At 39.4% G+C, this 19430-nt stretch overlaps 1 protein-coding gene across 2 annotated transcripts in view; it reads left to right on the top strand.

The window, feature by feature from the left end:
* Positions 1–19430, top strand: part of RAD50 (RAD50 double strand break repair protein) — a 63957-nt gene that overhangs the window by 28396 nt on the left and 16131 nt on the right. For both annotated transcript variants that reach the window (XM_004609850.2, XM_055143896.1), the window contains exons 12-20: positions 445–620; positions 2087–2324; positions 9676–9865; positions 11379–11505; positions 12073–12266; positions 13049–13159; positions 13786–13878; positions 14322–14435; positions 16624–16751. In XM_004609850.2, coding sequence (XP_004609907.2) covers positions 445–620; positions 2087–2324; positions 9676–9865; positions 11379–11505; positions 12073–12266; positions 13049–13159; positions 13786–13878; positions 14322–14435; positions 16624–16751 — 1371 coding nt within the window. The remainder of the gene's footprint in view (positions 1–444; positions 621–2086; positions 2325–9675; positions 9866–11378; positions 11506–12072; positions 12267–13048; positions 13160–13785; positions 13879–14321; positions 14436–16623; positions 16752–19430) is intronic.

The raw sequence follows: 19430 nt of genomic DNA, 5'->3' as shown, positions 1-19430 counted from the left end.
ATTGATGTAGGGGGCAAAATCTGTAAGTAGAGGGCAATGATAAGGAAATTTTAAAGAGAGAGGGAAAGTTATATAGTAGAAAAAGGTTTAAGGGAATTAGGACTATTTTTCTTTCTCTTTTCAGTACCCCCAGTAGTTCCAGCAAGCATATTCTTACTGAGGTGTTTACCGTGGGATTTAAGACCATAAACTTCCAGAAACCTGGCAAAATTTTGTCTCTGTGCATGTTGCTGGGGCAATGCCCAAGCCAAGTTTGGCAAGCAAGTCTGTGTCCTGGGGGAGATTAAAGGCAAAAGTAAACTGTTCCATGACTTGTAAAATAAAGTACTTCTTCACAGTAAATCTTTGTGATACTTTTGATAGAATTTGTCTTCTTTTTATTCACACATTTCAAATGCATGTCTCATTTTAACGTTGTAATCCATATTTGTTCTCATTTTTTAGTAAGGAACTAGCTTCAGCTGAGCAAAATAAAAATCATACAAATACTGAGCTAAAAAGAAAGGAAGAGCAGTTGTCGACTTACGAAGACAAGCTGTTTGATATTTGTGGTAGCCAAGATTTTGAAAGTGATTTAGGTAGACTTAAAGAAGAAATTGAAAAATCCTCAAAACAACGAGGTAAGTTAGCTGTTGATATCAAGACACCTGACACTTAAAATTTTTTTATTTATAGCTATGAAGGATGGGAGATTTTAAAACTGTGCTGGGATGTTAACAAGATCTTACAATACGTTCAGACACCTAATCATTACATTGTAGACCTAAAGCTGTTACAGTGTTTATCAGTTATACCTCAGTAAACATAAATGATAAATGTTAATATACAGTAGTTTATTATATATGCACAATAATTTTATCTGTAGTAAGTTTTTGTAGGTTATATATTTATATATATAAACCTATAAACTATATATAAACACATATATAGTTTATAGGTTTATATATTTATGTATATAAATAGTATATATATTTATATATATACTTTTTTGTTTGGGGGCCACACTTGGCAGTGCTCAGGAAGGGCTTGGGGGACTTTGCGTGGTGCAAGGGATTGAACACAAGTTTGCCGCATGCAAGGCAAGCATCTTCCCCACTGTACTATCTTCTCTAGCCTCAAAATTTAGAACTGTTTTGATAATATTTTCAAAATCAGCAGAAGAATTAAAGCACTGAAAAAAAGCCTAAGAATAGGCAGCAAACTTTAAAATAAAAGATAAACTTTGTTCTGATTCAAATTGCATTAAGTTTAAATTCTGGTTCTATAAGGTACTTGCTGCATGCTGCAGGCAAATAGTTGATACCTTCTTGTAGGTCACATTCATTTTTTTGTGAACTATATTTTACTATTAGGAAATGAGTAAATGAGAAATTGGTATAAAGCTCATTGAACAGTTTTTTGCACACATTAAGATCTAAAGTTTGGTGTGTGTATTACTTTTGTGTGTGTCACCAAAAAATAAAATAATTTGTGGTTGTTTGTTTGTTTTGGGGAGGGCACACCCAGTGGTGTTCAGGATTTACTCCTGGCTCTGCACTGAGAGATCATGCCTGGCAATGCTTGGGGGAACCATATGGGGTACCAGAGATTGACCCTGGGTCAGCCATATGTGAGGCTGGAGCCCTGCCCACTGTCTTCTCTCTCCAGCTTCCCCAAGATAATTCGTGCAGATCTGTTTTGTGCCCTTTAGGAGATTTTATTTTATTTATTTTTTTTTCCTAATAGAGACCCAGAATCTTTAATAAATATTGAGCTAATATTAGAGTACTTTAAGAAGACAGATACAGTGTAATATTTAAGGAGTGTTTAAAATTATTATTTTATTTTTAAGTTTTTTATTAGTGAATCACTGTGAGGTATAGTAGTTACAAACTTACTTTAGTATTTGCATTTCAGTGATCATTTGCAATACAATGATCGTTTACCCATCCCTCCACCAGTGCCCATTCCCTTTAGAAGATTTTAAATAGGAATTTTCTTTGATAGTACTTTACTAAAAAGGATAGTCATAATCACAGAAAGGGATGTAACCATATTAATAAACTTTTATTTTCTCACTGGGAATAAATTTATTTTCTTAAAATAGCCGTGCTGGCAGGAGCCACAGCAGTTTACTCCCAGTTTATCACTCAGCTCACTGATGAAAACCAATCCTGTTGCCCCGTCTGTCAGAGAGTTTTTCAAACTGAAGCTGAATTACAAGAAGTCATCAGTGATTTGCAGTCTAAGCTGCGGCTTGCTCCAGATAAACTCAAGTCAACAGAATCTGAGCTAAAGAAAAAAGAGAAACGGCGTGATGAAATGCTGGGACTTGTGCCTATGAGGTAAGAATAGGGATTTATCATTACTATATGTATAGCATCCACATAGTATTTTCTCTAGGTAGTGGATATGTCAATGATGGCTCCTTCCTAGAATGTATGCCTGTTCTGGTAGGGTAGCTTAGTGGTCCAGTTCCGTTTTCAGACATGCATCATTTGTTGCCTTCTTAGAGATTCCTAAAGCACACATGCATGTTAGTATTCCAAGACTCTCACAGTAAAGAATGTGTTTCACTTACTGTTCCCTGATTTTCCTTGAACTACATAATCCTTTTCAAAGAGTAATGATTATAAGAAACAGGAAAACAGGATTGCATTTGTAAAGTGTGCTGTTCTTGGGAAGTTGTTCCAGAAGTTTCTAGGGACACTTTGTATGATAGAATGAGAATTTCCTTGGAACTTGAGTTGTTTGGATCCCATGATCTAAATCCTGGAGAATAGAAGCTCTGGTAGCTTGTTGAAGTAGATGTTTCTAGAGAGGTATGAAATGGAGCAGAGAGTTGTTGGGTGATCTGAAGAAACAGACTCCAAGGTAAGCTTCTGGGAACTCTGTAGAATTGGTCTGCCAAAGGCACTGTGTCTGCTGGTGTGGAGAGGGCAAACCAGTGTCATACAGGTTTCTTCCAGTGGATGGAAATGGAACCCGGAAGTAAGAGTGTTTTAGACCTTGTTTTAGAAGGAGGGCATCTCCACTGTCCTGTAGTGAACTGTTAAATCCAGAGAGGGAGAATCCTTAATTATCCAGCTAACACTCTTGCAGTGAAAATAAAATAGGGTTGGAGAGAGGATAATGCGGGGCTGAAGGCCTGTATTTACTTTCCATGCATCCCACCTTGGTTTGATCCCTGGTTCTTCCTACAGCTCCCTTAGCACAGAGGCAAGAGTAGCACCTGAACATGGTTTTGTGTCCCCCTAGCCAGTAAAGTAAAAATCATGAATGTTAATGTACCTGGAAAAACTACAGGCGGCGGAGTTTTTTTTTTTTGCATATGACACTTCTTTTTATTTATTTTTTATTTTTTTTTTATTATTTTTTTTTTATTAATTCACCATGGCAGGTGGCGGAGTTAATGGAAGGTATTTTTTATGCCCCAGATGTGTCTCTAGGAATAGGGGTTAGCAAACATTTTATGTAAGGTTAATTAATACATGAAGTGCGGGATCCAGGGCTGAGATCTCCAAGCCTACTCGGATCGGGACTGGGCCTCTTCCGCCCAGATCCCCCATTTTCCAGTAGTAGGCAGTCACAACCAGAAACTGCCCCCGGCACCATGTAATCCCATCAATGGCCAACGTCCAGAGGCTATAAAAACCAAGCTCCTGGAAGAGCGCAATTCAGAGTCTCTTACCCTCACGCCTGGCTTTCACCGGGGCCCCTCGGAGGGGGTGGATTGAGTTTCCCTCCTTGTCCGAAGCAGAGCCTGGGCAGCCTAAGACTTCTGGAACCCAAACACAGCCATGCTCAAGGCCCCTCTCCACACATTCAGACGAGCCTCACGCTTGAAGGATCTGGCAGAGGAATCCAGGTGTGCAGGAGCCGGGGGTGAGATCTCCAAGCCTGCTCGGATCAGGACTGGGTCTCTTCTGCCCAGATCCCCCACTTTCCAGTAGCTAGGCGGTCACACCCAGAAACTGTTCCCGGCTCTGTGTAATCGCATCAACGGCCAACATCCAGAAACTACAAAAACAAGCTCCCGGAAGCACGTGGCTGCAAAGCAGCCACTTGACATAACCTAGTTCTCCCTCTCAGAGAACCTGGCAAGCTACGGAGAGTTTCCTGCCTGCATGTGAGAGCCTGGCAAGCTCTCTGTGGCATATTCATATGCGAAAACCAGTAACAGTGATGGGCTCATTACCCTGACCCTGAAAGAGCCTCCTATGTGGCACTGTTGGGAAGGACAAGTAAAGAGAGGCTTCTAAAATCTCAGGGCTAGGACAAATGGAGACGGTACTGAGACAATCAACAGGATGATGATGATGATGATGATATGTGTAGCAGTAATGCTGTAAAAGGTATCCTGGCATAAAGTAGGTATTCATGTAAAGCATGTTTTGAATGAATAAAAGGTTGCAGAGCTTCTAAACGATTGTATTTTTGATATCAGAAAATCACTTTACTTAAAAAGTGATTTACTTGTTATTTAGTCACAGGGCTAATAGATATCATTTCGATGGCTATTCCTTTGGTCTTTGTTTGGTTTTTGGTTTTTATTTTTTAATTTTTTTTCAATTTCTGAGCCTTGCTTGAGAGCATAAATTTTGTTTTGGGGCCACCCCCAGCTGTGAGCAGGGAGCTGCTCCTATCTCGGTACTTATACATGGTTCTCAGAGTATTTTTGTGTGTGGTGGCAATTAGATGTTGGCTTCTGTCATCTGAAGGCTTAAAGGTGAGATGGAGGTTCAAGATGTCATACTTGTCTGGCAATAATAACAACTGACTATGAGCTTAACTGGGGCTCTCATACAGAGTGCCTTCACGTGGCCTTCATGTATACCTTAGACTTAGCAGCACAGTAGTTGGGTTACCAAAGCAAGTGTCTCAAAAGTGAGTAATTCCAAGAAACAGAAGTGGAAGCTCCAAGTCTTTTAAGGTCTGGGCTCAGAAACCAGTATGGCATCACATTTACCATTTTCTAGTCAACTTTGTCTCTAAACCTGCTAATTTTCAATGAGAAGACATGGAGTCCCCATCTTTTGATGGAAGGGGTGTCCATTTATTTGCAATCAACTTAAAGCCTTTTTAAAAAGAAATTTTTCTTCATTTGTTGGTGTAATAAGGTGGAGGTCACACACACCTGGTTATGGTACTTGCACACATTTGATTGCAGTGTACCAGGTATCTCAAGCAGCACTACCACTGAAATCAGCATGCAGGCTGGTGGTGGGGATCAGATACAAAGATGTGCTGTCACTGGGCCCCTGTGTCCAACTTTAACCCACATATTATTTCGATTATTCAAGTGATAAATTTTGGAGTATTTATTCACCATACATATAGGATAGTAAGATCACCTAAGTTTGGAAAGGCAGAGAAAGCACCAAAACTGGACTGTAATATAAAAGGACTGCCTTGTGAGGATAGATACAAGATAAAACAATTACTAGGGGGCTGGAGCGAGAATACAATGGGTATGGTGTTTGCCTTGCACGTGGCCAACCCAAGTTTGATCCCCAGCATCCCATGTGGTCCCCTGAGCATCACTGAGTGTGACCCAAAAAGAAAAACAAATAGAAACATTACTGGGGCTGGATCGATAGCATAGTGGGTAGGGCATTTGCCTTGCATGCAGCGGACCCAGGTTCGATTCCCAGCATCCCATATGGTCCCCTGGGCACTGCCAGGGGTGATTCCTGAGTGCAGAGCCAGGAGTAACCCTTGTGCATCGCCAGTTGTGACCCAAAAAGAAAAAAAAAAGAAAAAGAAACATTACAGAAAGCACTATCTAATGGAAACCAGAAGAGCAGGCATTGCTAAACCTTAATTTCTTCACTGGAATCTAACATGATGTTAGCAGATGCTAGCTAACTGTAAAAGGATGAGCAATAAAATGATCTCTTTTCTGTAATAGGGACTAACATTCTAAAATGTGTTGTAATATTTTTGAAAGTTTAAGCTCTGGGGCCAGAGAGATAATACAGCAGATAGGGCACTTGCTTTGCAGATGGCTGACCCAGCTTCAATCCCCAACATCCCAAATGGTCTCCTGAGTGCAGAGCCAAGAGTAAGCCCCGAGCATTGGCAGGCATGCCTCAAAATCATGAATGAAGAAACTAACACGAACTATGAGGACTTTGACTAATTAATTTTGGCTTTGGGTCACATCTTAGAACTAAGTACAGCCTAAGTACTAAGTCCTAAGTACTTCTGACTCTGTGCTCAGAGATTACTTCTGGCAGGACTTGCGGGACTGTATGCTAGGGTTCAAACCCTGGTTGACTGTGTGTAAGGTGAGTGTCCTACTCACTGTGTTACAGCTCCAGCCCTTATGAGAACTTTTTAATTGGAAGAGCAATGGCAGTGGCCTAGGAAAAATGGTCAGGATGATTTCTAATTCTTTTTTTTTTTTTGGCTTTTTGGGTCACACCCGGTGATGCTCAGGACTGACTCCTGGCTCTGCACTCAGGAATCGCTCCTGGCAGTGCTTGGGGGACCATATGGGATGCCGGGAATCGAACCTGGGTCGGCCGCGTGCAAGGCAAATGCCTACCTGCTGTACTATGGCTCCACCCCTGATGATTTTCTAATTCAAACCTGACTTCATGAATGGGGAGTTGAAGTTGAAGTTCAGTTGAACATCTGAGCCTTAGTTACACCCATAAGAAGTGAAAAGATAGATTTAGATTGTTGTTAAGATTCCTCCTTAATGCATTCTGGTTGTAGTATATATAGCACACTCTTCTTGTACAGCCCCTAGAGTCACTAATGACATTTAGGTGAGTAGTAGTCATTTAGATTGTTATTAGTGGTGAATGCTGCTGGCAATAAGAAAAAGTATATTTATTAGCATATCATTAGTATTATATATTCTATTAAATGTAGTACTTATATTACATCCTGTAGTACAGCACTATTAAGAGTACTGTCTATTCATTTAGCTAATGTTTACTTTATAGGCACTCTGCTGAGGTGCTTTTTATGCAGCAGTGAGCAAAACAAAGTTCCTGCCGTTAGGAAGATAATAGGGGAGAAGATCGATAATATATAGTCTGTGGGTAATGATCAGTGCCACAGCTTAAAATACAGGATGAAAGGGATAGAGAGGACATGGGATATTAGAAGGTGACTTTGAGGGGAGACATGAGAGAAGCCATTTATGTAATTATTTAAAAGAACATTCTAGGCAATGCAAAATTCTTAAGCCATATTTGACCTGGGGGTTAAATGAGAACGATTAAAGATGAATTCAAGTGTTAAATTAGTACCCAAATACTGCTTATTCTCAGGAAGTAGTGTTTTCATTTAAAGCCTCCAGTTCGTTAACATTTGATATTAAGACTACCATTAAGAATGAATCTCATGAAAATAATACTTTACATTATTTTGCTTAGTACTACAGTGCTACTTCGATGTCCTTTATTATAATGCTTCACTGAAATTATCCTTCCCCACACTCCACACCTTTCAGAGGTTTTTTTCCCCCCAGCACCATTATCCATATGTAACAATCCATATTGTTACAAAAATAGGTGAATTTGGCTCTAGAGACAATACAAGGGTTGAGGGTTTTGCCTTGTTCTGACTCGTTTTATCCCCAGCACCACATAGATCCTTCAAGCACTGCCAGGTATTGCCCCAACCTTCCCCTATCTCTGCCCCCCACATTCTGCCAATAACTTGAAACTTCTTTTAAAAAAGCATGTTAATTGAGCTTCTGGAGTTTGTTTGTTTGTTTGCTTGTTTTTGCTTTTTGGGTCACACCTGACAATGCACAGGGGTCACTTCTGGCTCTGCACTCAGGAATTACCCCTGGCCGTGCTCAGGGGACCATATGGGATGCTGGGAATCGAACCGGAGTCAGCCGCGTGCAAGGCAAACGACCTACACGCTGTGCTATCACTCCAGCCCCTGGAGTTTGTTTTTAAGAGTTTGTTTTAAGGCTTAGTACATTCTCGAGGGAATATTTATTTCTTGGAATACTTATTTAGGTAATAAAAAAGAGAAAAACAAAATCTGTATCCGTGAGAATGTGGGTGTATTACATGTTAAAGTAAGATTAAAACTGAATAGATATTGTTGGTGGCAATGTTGACTGGTCCAGCCATTTTAGAAAATAATATGGGTATGCCTAAAAAAACTAGATATTGAGCTTCCATATGACCCAGCAATACCACTTCTGGAGTATTTCCCAGGGGAGCACAAAGCACCATAGAAGTGACATTTGCACTTGTCTGTTCATTGCAGCACTATTACAATAGCCAGAATCTGGAAACAACCTGAGTACCCAAGAACAGATGACTGGTTAAAGAAACTATGGTACATCTACACAATGGAATATTATGCAGCTGTTAGAAAAGATGAAGTCGTGAAATTTACTTATTAATGGATGGATATAGAGAGTATCATGCTAAGTGAAATGAGTCAGAGAGGGACAGAATGACTACTCATTTGTGGAATATAAAATAACATAATATGAGACTAACACCCAAGCACAGTAGAGACAAGAGCTAGGAGGATTGCTCCATGGTTGGAAGCCTGTCTCATGTCCTGGGGGAGAAGGCAGTTAGGATGGAGAAAGGATCACTAAGTCAATGATGGTTAGAGGGATTTCTCGGGATGGGAGATGTGTGTTGAAAGTAGACAAAGGACCAAACATAGTGGCCTTTCAGTATCTGTATTGCAAACCATAATGTCCAAAAGAAAAGAGAGTAAAAAAGAAAGTGCCTGTCAAAAGGCAAGGGGGTGGGCTGGGGTGGGGGTGGTGGGAGGGATACTGGGGACATTAATGGTGGTAAACGTACACTGGTGGAGGGATGGGTGTTTGATCATTGTATGACTGAAGCTTAATCATGAAAGCTTTGTGATTGTATCACATGGTGATTCAGTAAAAAAAAAAATGAATAGAGCTGGTAGTTCTCCACAAAGATGTTCACAGTAGGGGCTGGAGAGATCATATAGCTGATAGGGTACTTGTCTTTCACACAGCTGCCCCAGGTTTGATCCCTGGCATCCCATGTGGTCTTCTGGGAACCACCAGGAGTAATTCTAAGGGAAGAGCCAGGAGTAACTCCTGAGCATCACTGGGTATGCTCTCCTCCCCCAAACAAACAAACAAATAAATAAAAAGATGTCCCTAGAGTAGTGAACTCTTGATTCTTGATAGGCTATCATGGCTGTGTTACTTTTTAAAAGTACGGGCAATAGTTTTAAGACAAATATTAACTCCTTGATCACAAATTGAGCAAGTAATATAAGTATGGAATTAGTCATAATCTGCAAGTCTTCATACTTAGGTAAATTTTTCATTCTTGTGATATAAAAATTTACAGGTCAGAAGATAGTATTGTTGTTAAGGCACATGCATTGCATGCAGCTGACCCTGGCTCCATCCCCAGCACACACAAAGTTCCCTAAATATTGCTAGGTGCAGCCTCAAAGCCCCCTGCACCGATGGGGTGACTCAGGTAATTCCTATGCAGGGCTTGAGCAGCACTGCATCCTTCGGCATTTCGGCATTTGCATTGAACTGCAGGCCCAGTTGGGCAGGAATCACTGGGAGGACTCCCGGCCTTACTGAACCCAACCTAGGAGCCCCCCCCCCCAAAATAGGAGTGCATTGGTATTCTTGCCAAAACCCCATAACCTCAGTCTTATATGAAAACATCAAATAGTTTTAATTGTGTGTTTTCTGTCAAGGCAAAGTATAATTGACTTGAAAGAGAAAGAAATACCAGAATTAAGAAACAAACTGCAGAATGTCAATAGAGATATGCAACGCCTAAAGAATGACATAGAAGAACAGGAAACGCTCTTGGGTACAATAATACCTGAGGAAGAAAGTGCTAAAGTGTGTCTAACAGATATTACAATTATGGAGAGATTCCAGGTAAGTTTCTTATAGGTTAAGGCAATGGTTTCCAATTCTTGTTCCATGGACTGGTGCCAGTCCACAGTAATTTCTCGATAATCTGCAAAAACTTTATTGCTGCTTCACTGTATCACTGTATCCCTGTCATCCCGTTGATCATCAATTTGCTCAAGCGGGCACCAGTAACGTCTCCATTCGTCCTCGCCCTGAGATTTTAGCAGTCTCTTTTTAACTCTTTCTTCCCAGCGGTGCCACATTGGAGGCTCTTTCGGGGTAAGGGGAATGAGGCCCATCATTGTTACTGTATTTGGCATATTGAATACGCCACGAAGAACTTGCCAGGCGGGATGCTCTCGGTACCTTGCCAGGTTCTCTGAGAGGGAGAAATAGGCTATAAGAGGTCTTGGCTGCACACTTCCGGGAGCGTTGTTTTATAGTCTCTGCTTAAAATTAGTTAATTAATTAACTAATTAATTAATTTTGCTTTTTGGGTCGCACCTGGCGATGCACAGGGGTTACTCCTAGCTCATGCACTCAGGAATTACTCCTGGTGGTGCTCAGGGGAGCATATGGGATGCTGGGAATTGAACCCGGGTTGGCCGCATTGAAGGCAGACGTCCTACCTGCTGTGCTATCCCTCCAGCCCCTATTTTACAATTTTTTAAATAATGTTAGATTTAAAACCCAATATGGGAAAATACTGTTAAGAAATGGTTTCCATTTTTACCTTTTTGATCTAGGAAATACTTCTTTTTTTTATTAGTTTTCAGGTATAAAATGGTTGCAAACCACTGTTTTCATGCAGAATAAAGCTTGGTTTTTGGTGACTTGTATATTTATTTAGTTTGGGGAGTACCACACCCAGCAGTGCTTAGTGGTCACTCCTGGCAGTGCTTGAGGACCGTATCTGGTCCTGGGGATGAAACTGTCATCAGCCCTCTGCATGGCAAACCTTAACTCCTATACTATTTCTCCAAAGCCCTTCATGGCCTATTTAAATGGGAATTGTGAGAATGTTTAAACAGTAGCCAATATCTAGATAAACATTATGCTTTTAGTTCATCTTGTAGAATTTCTGTTTCTCTCAGGAAGCAACTGCTTAGTTTGTATCCTAAGTTAAAATTTTCCTGAGTTAAAATTTTTTTAATTTATAAGTTCTGGCAATTAAGAGTTCTATTTATTTTTAATTTTTAGTTTTTCCTTTATTTTTTAAACTATCATAGTATGAAAGCAGTTGTAAATTTACATTTAAAATAATAATTGGTAGTAATAATTTAGTGTATTTTTATTTATTTTATTTTGTGGGTGACCATACCAGCTGTGCTCAGGTCTTAACTCTTGGCTTAGCACCCCGGGAACATATACAGGATCCTGCTGGGTCTTAGGACCATATGTGGTGCCAGGAATTGAACCTGGGTCAGGGGAAGCGTCGTAAACACTACTATCTCCCTGACCCCAGTAATAATTAATTTTAAAGATCTTTAATAATGACAATGCCACAGGTTTCTTAGAAGTAACTTTTATTCTTAAGATGGAACTTAAAGACGTTGAAAGAAAAATTGCACAACAAGCAGCTAAGCTACAAGGAGTAGACTTGGAGAGAACTGTTCAACAAGTAAACCAGGAAAAACAGGAAAAACAACACAAATTAGATACAGGTAATAAAATCTATTTGCTTATGTAGCCATAAGGATGTTCCTATAATAGACTTTCCTACTATAGATTTTATGTCTATTACATAGATACAAAACTGTCTTCCTTCTGGACCACAGAATATACTTTTTTTGTTTTGAGGCCACATCTGGCAATGCTCAGGGGTCACTCCTAGTTCTACACTCATGAATTAATCTTGGTAATGCTTGGGAGACCATATGAACCAGGGTTGGCCAAGTGCAAGGCAAGTGCCCTCTGAACTCTCTTCAGCTCCCCATAATATATTCATTTTTTACCCTCAAAACCTCACTTCTCTATTTCCTTGATTTTGCATGCAAGATTTTGAATGATAGCTGTTAGATGAGCTAGCCTCTTTATCAGTTGTACCTGCCCTGTGAGTGGCTAGGGATTACCAACAAGGAGGTGGCAGGGATGGAGAAGTTCTTGTAGTTGCAGGGAGTGGAACCCATTCAGCCTTTGTGATTCCATAGATCTATACAACTGGAAAGAAAATAATCGTGGTATTTTTCTGCATCTTTTATTGATCACTGAGTCAACATGTATTCTTGCAGTTTCCAGTAAGATTGAACTGAATAGGAAGCTTATACAGGACCAGCAGGAACAGATTCAACACCTAAAAAGTACAACAAATGAACTTAAATCAGAGAAACTTCAGATATCCTCTAATTTGCAACGTCGTCAGCAGATGGAGGATCAAACTGCAGAATTATCCACCGAAGTACAATCTTTACACAGAGAAATAAAGGTCAGTGCATGAATGCTCACTATTTAAATAAATACATGGAATTTATTTGTGTATTGACTAGATCTGGGCTATTCTGAGGAATAAATGAAAATTGTGGAACCTTGATAACAGAAATAAAGGTCAGTGCATGAATGTTCTATTTAAATAAATACATGGAATTTATTTGTGTATTGACTAGATCTGGGCTATTCTGAGGAGTAAATGAAAATTGGTGTGGAACCTTGATGACAGAAATTGTTCTTAATAGTATAGATTCTTTGAAGAAGGATTTTGACTACAATAAGTAAAAACAGGCTGTCTAAAAGCAGTGAACTTCCCAGTAGTTCTTGGAGTAACTTCTTTTAAGGATTGCTGCTTGTATCAGATGTTTATTTCATCTATAAATACATATCCATGGCAGATACAACCCTTAGTCTTAGTGCTTTTTTTGATTCCAATTAATAATCTTGGAATCCTTCCCTGTACAGTGAGAAGGCATGGAATTCCTTCATGGAATGGAACCCACCTGGTATCCCTCAAATAAGATAATGAAATCCAAGACTCAAAAAGTTTGGCACCATAAGATAATGGGAACCAGGAATATAGTTCTGTGGTATAGTGCATGCTTTTATATGTATAAGGGCTTGGGTTCAGTTCCTTTTTTTGGTAGATAGGGAAGTTAAATTTTGGGGATACTACTACCACTAAGTAATAAAACCCTGGTTCCTGCCCTTTTCTTCTTCTTTTTTTTTAATAATATAATGGACTGCTATATGTAGCTTGTATTTTAAAAATATTTTTAGGATGCAAAAGAACAGATAAATCCTTTGGAGACAGCATTGGAAAAGTTTCAGCAGGAAAAAGAAGAATTAATAAACAAAAAAAATACAAGCAACAAAATAGCACAGGAAAAGGTAAGATTGCACTTATTTGCTTATATGAGTTTAAAATCAATATTCAGAGCACTATGATGACCACTATTTCCCATGAAATTACATAACATAATAGTATTTTTAGTTTTTGATAGAGGTACTTGGAGTGATAGCTCAAGTGATAGAATCTGTTAGATATTGAATTAGATCTCAAGCACTGAATTTGTTCCATTTTTCTCCAGCACTCCATCCCCAACAGTGCTGGATGTAGCCCTGGTGAGTTTTTCCTAACAGATTCGTTAGAAGAAACATAATGTGTTTCTAATCAAATTTTCATTTTAACAAACCTTTTTGTGTCTAAATAAAAATTAAATTTACCCCTTTCTCAGCTGATTCTAGGGCCTCACACATGCAGGTCATGTGCTTTGCCCCTGAGCTATATCCCTGACTCTTGTTTTGCTTCTTGCTCTAAAACAGAAGTTGCTAATTTAGTCCTCTATATAGTAATGAAGAGATTTCTCTGGGATTATAAAATTTTGTTGTGATGTAAACTGGAGCCCAAGACTACTTTTTTTTTTGTTACCATAACATAAAGTATTTTCTTGAAAACAAATCTTACATACTTTGTTCTCGATGAATATATATTTAATAAATATTTTTCTCCATAGATGAATGATATAAAAGAGAAGGTTAAAAACATTCACAGTTATGTAAAAGACATTGAAAATTATATTCAAGATGGAAAAGATGACTATAAACAGGTAATTTCAAAATTGAAATTAGTTATTTGATTTGTTAATATTTTATTTCTTGTGCTTATAAGCGATTTCTTTTTTTAATGATTTTTTTATTTCATAAAGTAGTTCACAGTATTTCATTACATTTAATAATCAAAAACCAATTCCACCACTTTACACCTTCCCACCAACATGTTTCGGGTGTTTCCGTCCTGAGCCCCAGTCCCTGCCCCAAAGCAGAACCAAAATAATATATATATATATTTTTTTGCTTTTTGGGTCACACCTGGCGATGCACTCAGGAATCACTCCTGGCAGTGCTCAGGGGACCATACGGGATGCTGGAAATCAAACCCGGGTCGACCACGTGCAAGGCAAACGCCCTACCCGCTGTGCTATCGCTCCAGCCCCCCCAAATAATATATTTTGTGTTGTTTGTTATGAAAAAAACTATTTCTTTCTTGCAGCAAAAAGAAACTGAGCTGAATAGAGTAATAACTCAACTAAATGAATGCGAGAAACATAAAGAAAAGATAAATAAGGAAATGGGAATCATGAGACAAGATATTGATACACAGAAGGTATGTCTTTTTTGATATTGGTGTATCATGGCTTCTGGTGTCATTTATACCAATTACATTTACCTTAGTTTTACTTTCACATGAAGATTCAGTGAGTAGAAATGCAAACAATAAAGAGGAGCAGTTCCCCCAGTGAATACCATTTTTTCTTAGCGAATCATAGATCTACCTTCTTTTGTGTGTGTCGGGGGGTGGGGGTTGCTGTGTGGGACACATATTCTCTCTCTCTGTCTCACTGTCTCTCGCTCAGCTATGCTCACAATTTATTCCTGGCTTTGTACTTAAGGATCATTCCTGGTAAGGTTGGGGGACTTTTGGGGGTGCCAGGGATCAAACCTGGGTTAGCTGTGTGCGAGGCAAATCCTTATCATCTGTAATATCACCTTGGCCCCTTTGAATATTTTTCCCCTTTGGTTTTTGGACCATTTCTGGCAGTGCTTAGCTCTTGCTCCTGGCTCTGTGCTTATGGATCACTTCTGGCGGGGTGGAAGATCAGGGTTTGATGGCTGGGTACAAAGCAGTCATCTTAATCCCTGTACTATCTATCCAGTCCTCCTCTTTTAAAATTTTTTTTAAAGGCACAGCAGTAGTGCCTAGAGGGGAAGAAGGTATATACCATGGTCAAACTGACTTTAAAAAGTGTTTTATTCTGAGAGAGGAATATTGACTTTATGTTAGCAAATATTATGTTATAGATAGTGCTTAAGTGAAAGAGTCTAATAAAAATCTATGGATAAAAAAAATGTCCTAATGATAGCACTGCACTGCACTGTCATCCCGCTGTTCATTGATTTGCTCAAGCGGGCACCAGTAATGTCTGCATCTTGTGAGACTGGTTGTTGTGTTTTTTTTGGCATATCGAATATGCCACGGGTAGCTTGCCAGGCTCTGCTGTGCGGGACGGAGGAATCAAACCTGGCTCAGCTGCGTGCAAGGCAAATGCCCTACCTGCTCTGCTATTGCTCCAGTCCAGATACATAACATTCACTATAAATAAGTGTTAATTTGTTATTGCTAATATGTACAGTCCCTTAGCAAGACAAGAGTAAAGCATCTTAATTTAGTAGAAGTCAACCATCAGCCCCATGAGTGAATGTCATACTTAATATCAAGTGCTGAGAAATTTGTCTTGCTTTTTAAGGAAGCTCCTTTAATGTTACTTGCAAGACTGGTGTCAAGGTTATGGATTCCTTAAGCTGCTACCTGGCCCTGAGCTATGTATCTTTTCTTCAGATCTGAATGATAATCTAGCTGGATAGAGTGTTCTTCGTGACATGCTCATTTCATTGAATTTTTCTATTATATCTCTACATTCTCCTCAAGCCTGTAGAGTCTCATTTGATAGATCTACTGTGACTTGTATGGGTTTTCCTTTGTAATTTTAAAAAATCTTGCTGCTTTCAGTAGTATATCTGTCTTTGAATTTTGTCATTCTGAGCACAATATGTCTTAGTGTCTTCCTATTTGAGTGTATTTTTGCTGGAACCCCTTGGATCTCTTGTATTTTACTGCCTATATTCCTCAACTTATGGAAATTCTTAGCTGTGATTCAGGGATTCCAGTGTTCTTATGTTGTTCCTCTTGATCTCTCCCTTCGGTTTCTGGTGTCCTGTTCATTTCTTTTCAGACTTCTTTGTACTTCCTGTTAGGTTCTGCCAGTTTCTTTCATCTCATCCAGGAATGTCTCGATCGTTTCCTCAGCTGTTCAGAGCTTCTGTTTTTTTATATCACCTACCCTGTTCTTTATTTCTGCTTGTAATTTTCTCATTTCAGCTTTCATACTTTCTATGCTTTGCTGATTACCTGTGCCATAGTTTCTTTGAACTCATTAAATATCCTTACCATGGTGTTGCTAAAGTCATAGTCTGGGGTTTACTGAGCTGGTTGGTGCTGGTTGCGTCTTCTGCATAGCTATTTTCACTCATTGAACTCAGAGGGCTTTTATAACTCCTTCCCATTGGGTTTGCTATGCTGAGGGTAAATTTTTGTAGTTAGCCCCTTTGGGACCCCGGAGATGGAGTGGGAGTGGGTATTTTCATGATACATTATTAAATTGCATTGTGGGTTTCCTCTACAAGATGAGAATTTGATATTCTAAAACAGAATGATCATTGCCGGTCAGCAATTGCCTGTTATGAGTCACATGTTGGTTATTTGATTGTTTTGTTAATTTAATATATATGTTTAGATACAAGAAAGATGGCTACAGGATAACCTTACTTTAAGAAAAAGAAATGAAGAACTTAAAGAAGTTGAAGAAGAAAGGAAACAACATTTGAAAGAAATGGGTCAAATGCAGGTTTTGCAAATGAAGAAGTATGTTTTTTAAAAATCTAGTTCAAAGTTTTTTATTTACATGAAAAATACTCAATATATGGGGTGGGGCGGCAGAGCCTGGCAAGTTACCCGTGCGTATTGGATATGCCAAAAACAGTAACAATAAGTTTCTCAATGAGAGACGTTACTAGTGCCCGCTCGAGCAAATCGATGAGCAACGGGATGACAGTGACAGTGACTATGGGGTAGGGAGGGTTGTAATTCAGGCCTTTTGCCCAAGTGTTCTTTGATCTTTACAGTATGGTGAACAAACTATACAAATATATATATATATATATATATATATATACACACACACAAATATATATAATGCATATATGCATTATACACATGTTTATATATTCAGATATTGAATATATATTCAATACACATATACATATTCATGATCTTAAGAATTGAATTACTTGAGGTGCTGGAGCAATAGTACAGCAGGTAGGGTGTTTGCCTTGCACGTGGCTGACCTGGGTTCCATCCTTGGCACCTCATATGCTCCCTAGAGCACTGCCAGGAGCAATTCCTAAATGCAGAGCCAGGGCAATTCCTGACCCCAAGAGCCCCAAAACCAAAAAAGGGAAAAATCCAAGTACTGGGACTGGAATTGTGGCTCAAGTGGTAGACAACACGTTTTGCAGATGCAAGGCTTTAACTTCGATCTCTCCCACTGCCATGAGTGGCCTTGAACCTCTGCACTGCCAGGAGTGGTTAAATAAACCATAAGTCCCCCAGATTTGTCTAGTTTGTATTACAAGATAATGGCACTAGGTGTAACAATATAGTATGTGCCTTGGACTCAGTCTGTAATAATGCCAGTTTTGTAATTGCTAAAGGGATTTGTCACTGGATACCTTTTCTGAAGGGTTCTGTTGTTATTAGGTCAGTATTCACCAGAGCTTTTTCTATACTCCCCCATACCATTTCATTAGCCTGGCTGATGTTTCATCTTGTTGATACATAGCTGTAGATGCTCTCTTCCTAGTATAGCAAAAAGTCTTTTGTTTTCTCTCCCTTAGAGTTGCCTAAAGTTCTGTAGTAACCTGGTTGATGTTGACTAGATTAGAATAGAAGTTTATGCTAACCGATGACTTAGATTTGTTTTGTTTTGGGGCTGAAGCGATAGCACAGCAGGTAGCATGTTTGCCTTGCACGCATCCAACCTAGATTCGATTCCCAGCATCTCATATGGTTCCCCAAGCATCGCCAGGAGTGGTTCCTGACTGCAGAGCCAGGAGTAACTAACCCCTGTGCATCTCTGGGTGTAACCCAACAAGCAAAAAAAAAAAAAAGATTTGTTTTTGTTTTTGTTTTTGAGTCACACCTGGTAGTGCTCAGGGATTACTTTGGGCTCTGCTCAGGGATCACCTCTGGCATGCTCACAGAACCATATAGGGTACCCAGGATTTAGCCTGGATTGGCTATGTATAAGACACACCCCTACCCACTATACTGTTTTCCAACCCCAGAATTTTTTTGTTTCATAATATTTTCATTTTTAATATAGTTGGATACTGAAACCCAGAAAAAAGTCACTTGAAATTAAGATGAAAGCCAGGAATGTGACCCAGATGTCCTAGTTTCTAAGGTTCAGCTTTCTAGCAGTGTACTTTTGGGTAGAAAATTGGAAAAAATAAAGCTTTTTATTTACATTTTTTTGTTTTCGGAGCTATATCCAGTGGTGCTCAGGGTTACACCTGGTTCAGTGCTGAGAGTTCACTCCTATTGCATGTGCCCTGGAGTATTAGAAATTGATTCCCAGTCGGCCATGTGCAAGGCAAGCGCCCTACCCTCTGGACTTTCTTTCTTGTCTACCCAAATGTTTATACTATTTTTGTGAAGAATTTTGTTTGTATAGAACTATAATCAGTATTATGACCAGAAAATAAATTTTAAAATTATACCTTATGAAGAAAATGGTGACCTTTTTATTTCTTTGTAACTTTTCAACTTTGGAAACTGTATTCTTGTTCAGAAGTATGTGAGTTTAACCCAAGAGATAGTACAGTAAGTAGGGCTCTTGCCTGACACGTGACAGTTCAATCCCCAGCATCCCATACGATCCCCTGAGCCTGCCAGGAGTGATCCCTGACCACGGAGCCAGGAGTAACTACCAAGTGTGACCCCAAAATTTAAAAAATTGAATTAGTAATTTTAAAAGCTGCTTAGAAACCTGGGTATTGCAGAGAACCTGAAAGGGAGAATTTTTTTTTAAGTAGAGAGGCCAGGGATGTAGCACCATCTTCATCCTCTACAGTCAGCGATGTAGAGACACCAAGCATCATATGTATATTGTCCTGGATTTGATCACTGGCACCAGATACTTAACCCCCTACTCCTCTTACCCCCACCAAAATTTTTTTTAAAAAAAGGCAAGGGGAGGCACTATTATCATATTACGGTTAGTCGGTTTTTGTTTTGGGGTCATACATGGTTGTACTCAGGGCTTACTCCTGGTGCTGCACTCAGAGACCACTCCTGGTGTGCTCCAGGGGCCATCTAGTGTGCTGGGGATCGAACCCAGGTAAGCTACATATGCAAGGCAAGAGCCCTGCCCACTGTACTATCACTTCAGCCCCCATTTTCAGATAGAGGGGTGTCTCTCAGTAGTCTCCTTAGCCACTAAGGAAATATGACTTTTTCCACTTTAGATTATTAAAAAGCTAA

Source organism: Sorex araneus, chromosome 6, assembly GCF_027595985.1.
Source record: "Sorex araneus isolate mSorAra2 chromosome 6, mSorAra2.pri, whole genome shotgun sequence".
Taxonomy (NCBI): domain Eukaryota; kingdom Metazoa; phylum Chordata; class Mammalia; order Eulipotyphla; family Soricidae; genus Sorex; species Sorex araneus.
Note: the sequence above shows the minus strand (reverse complement) of the source record. Positions and strands in the feature narration are given on the sequence as shown.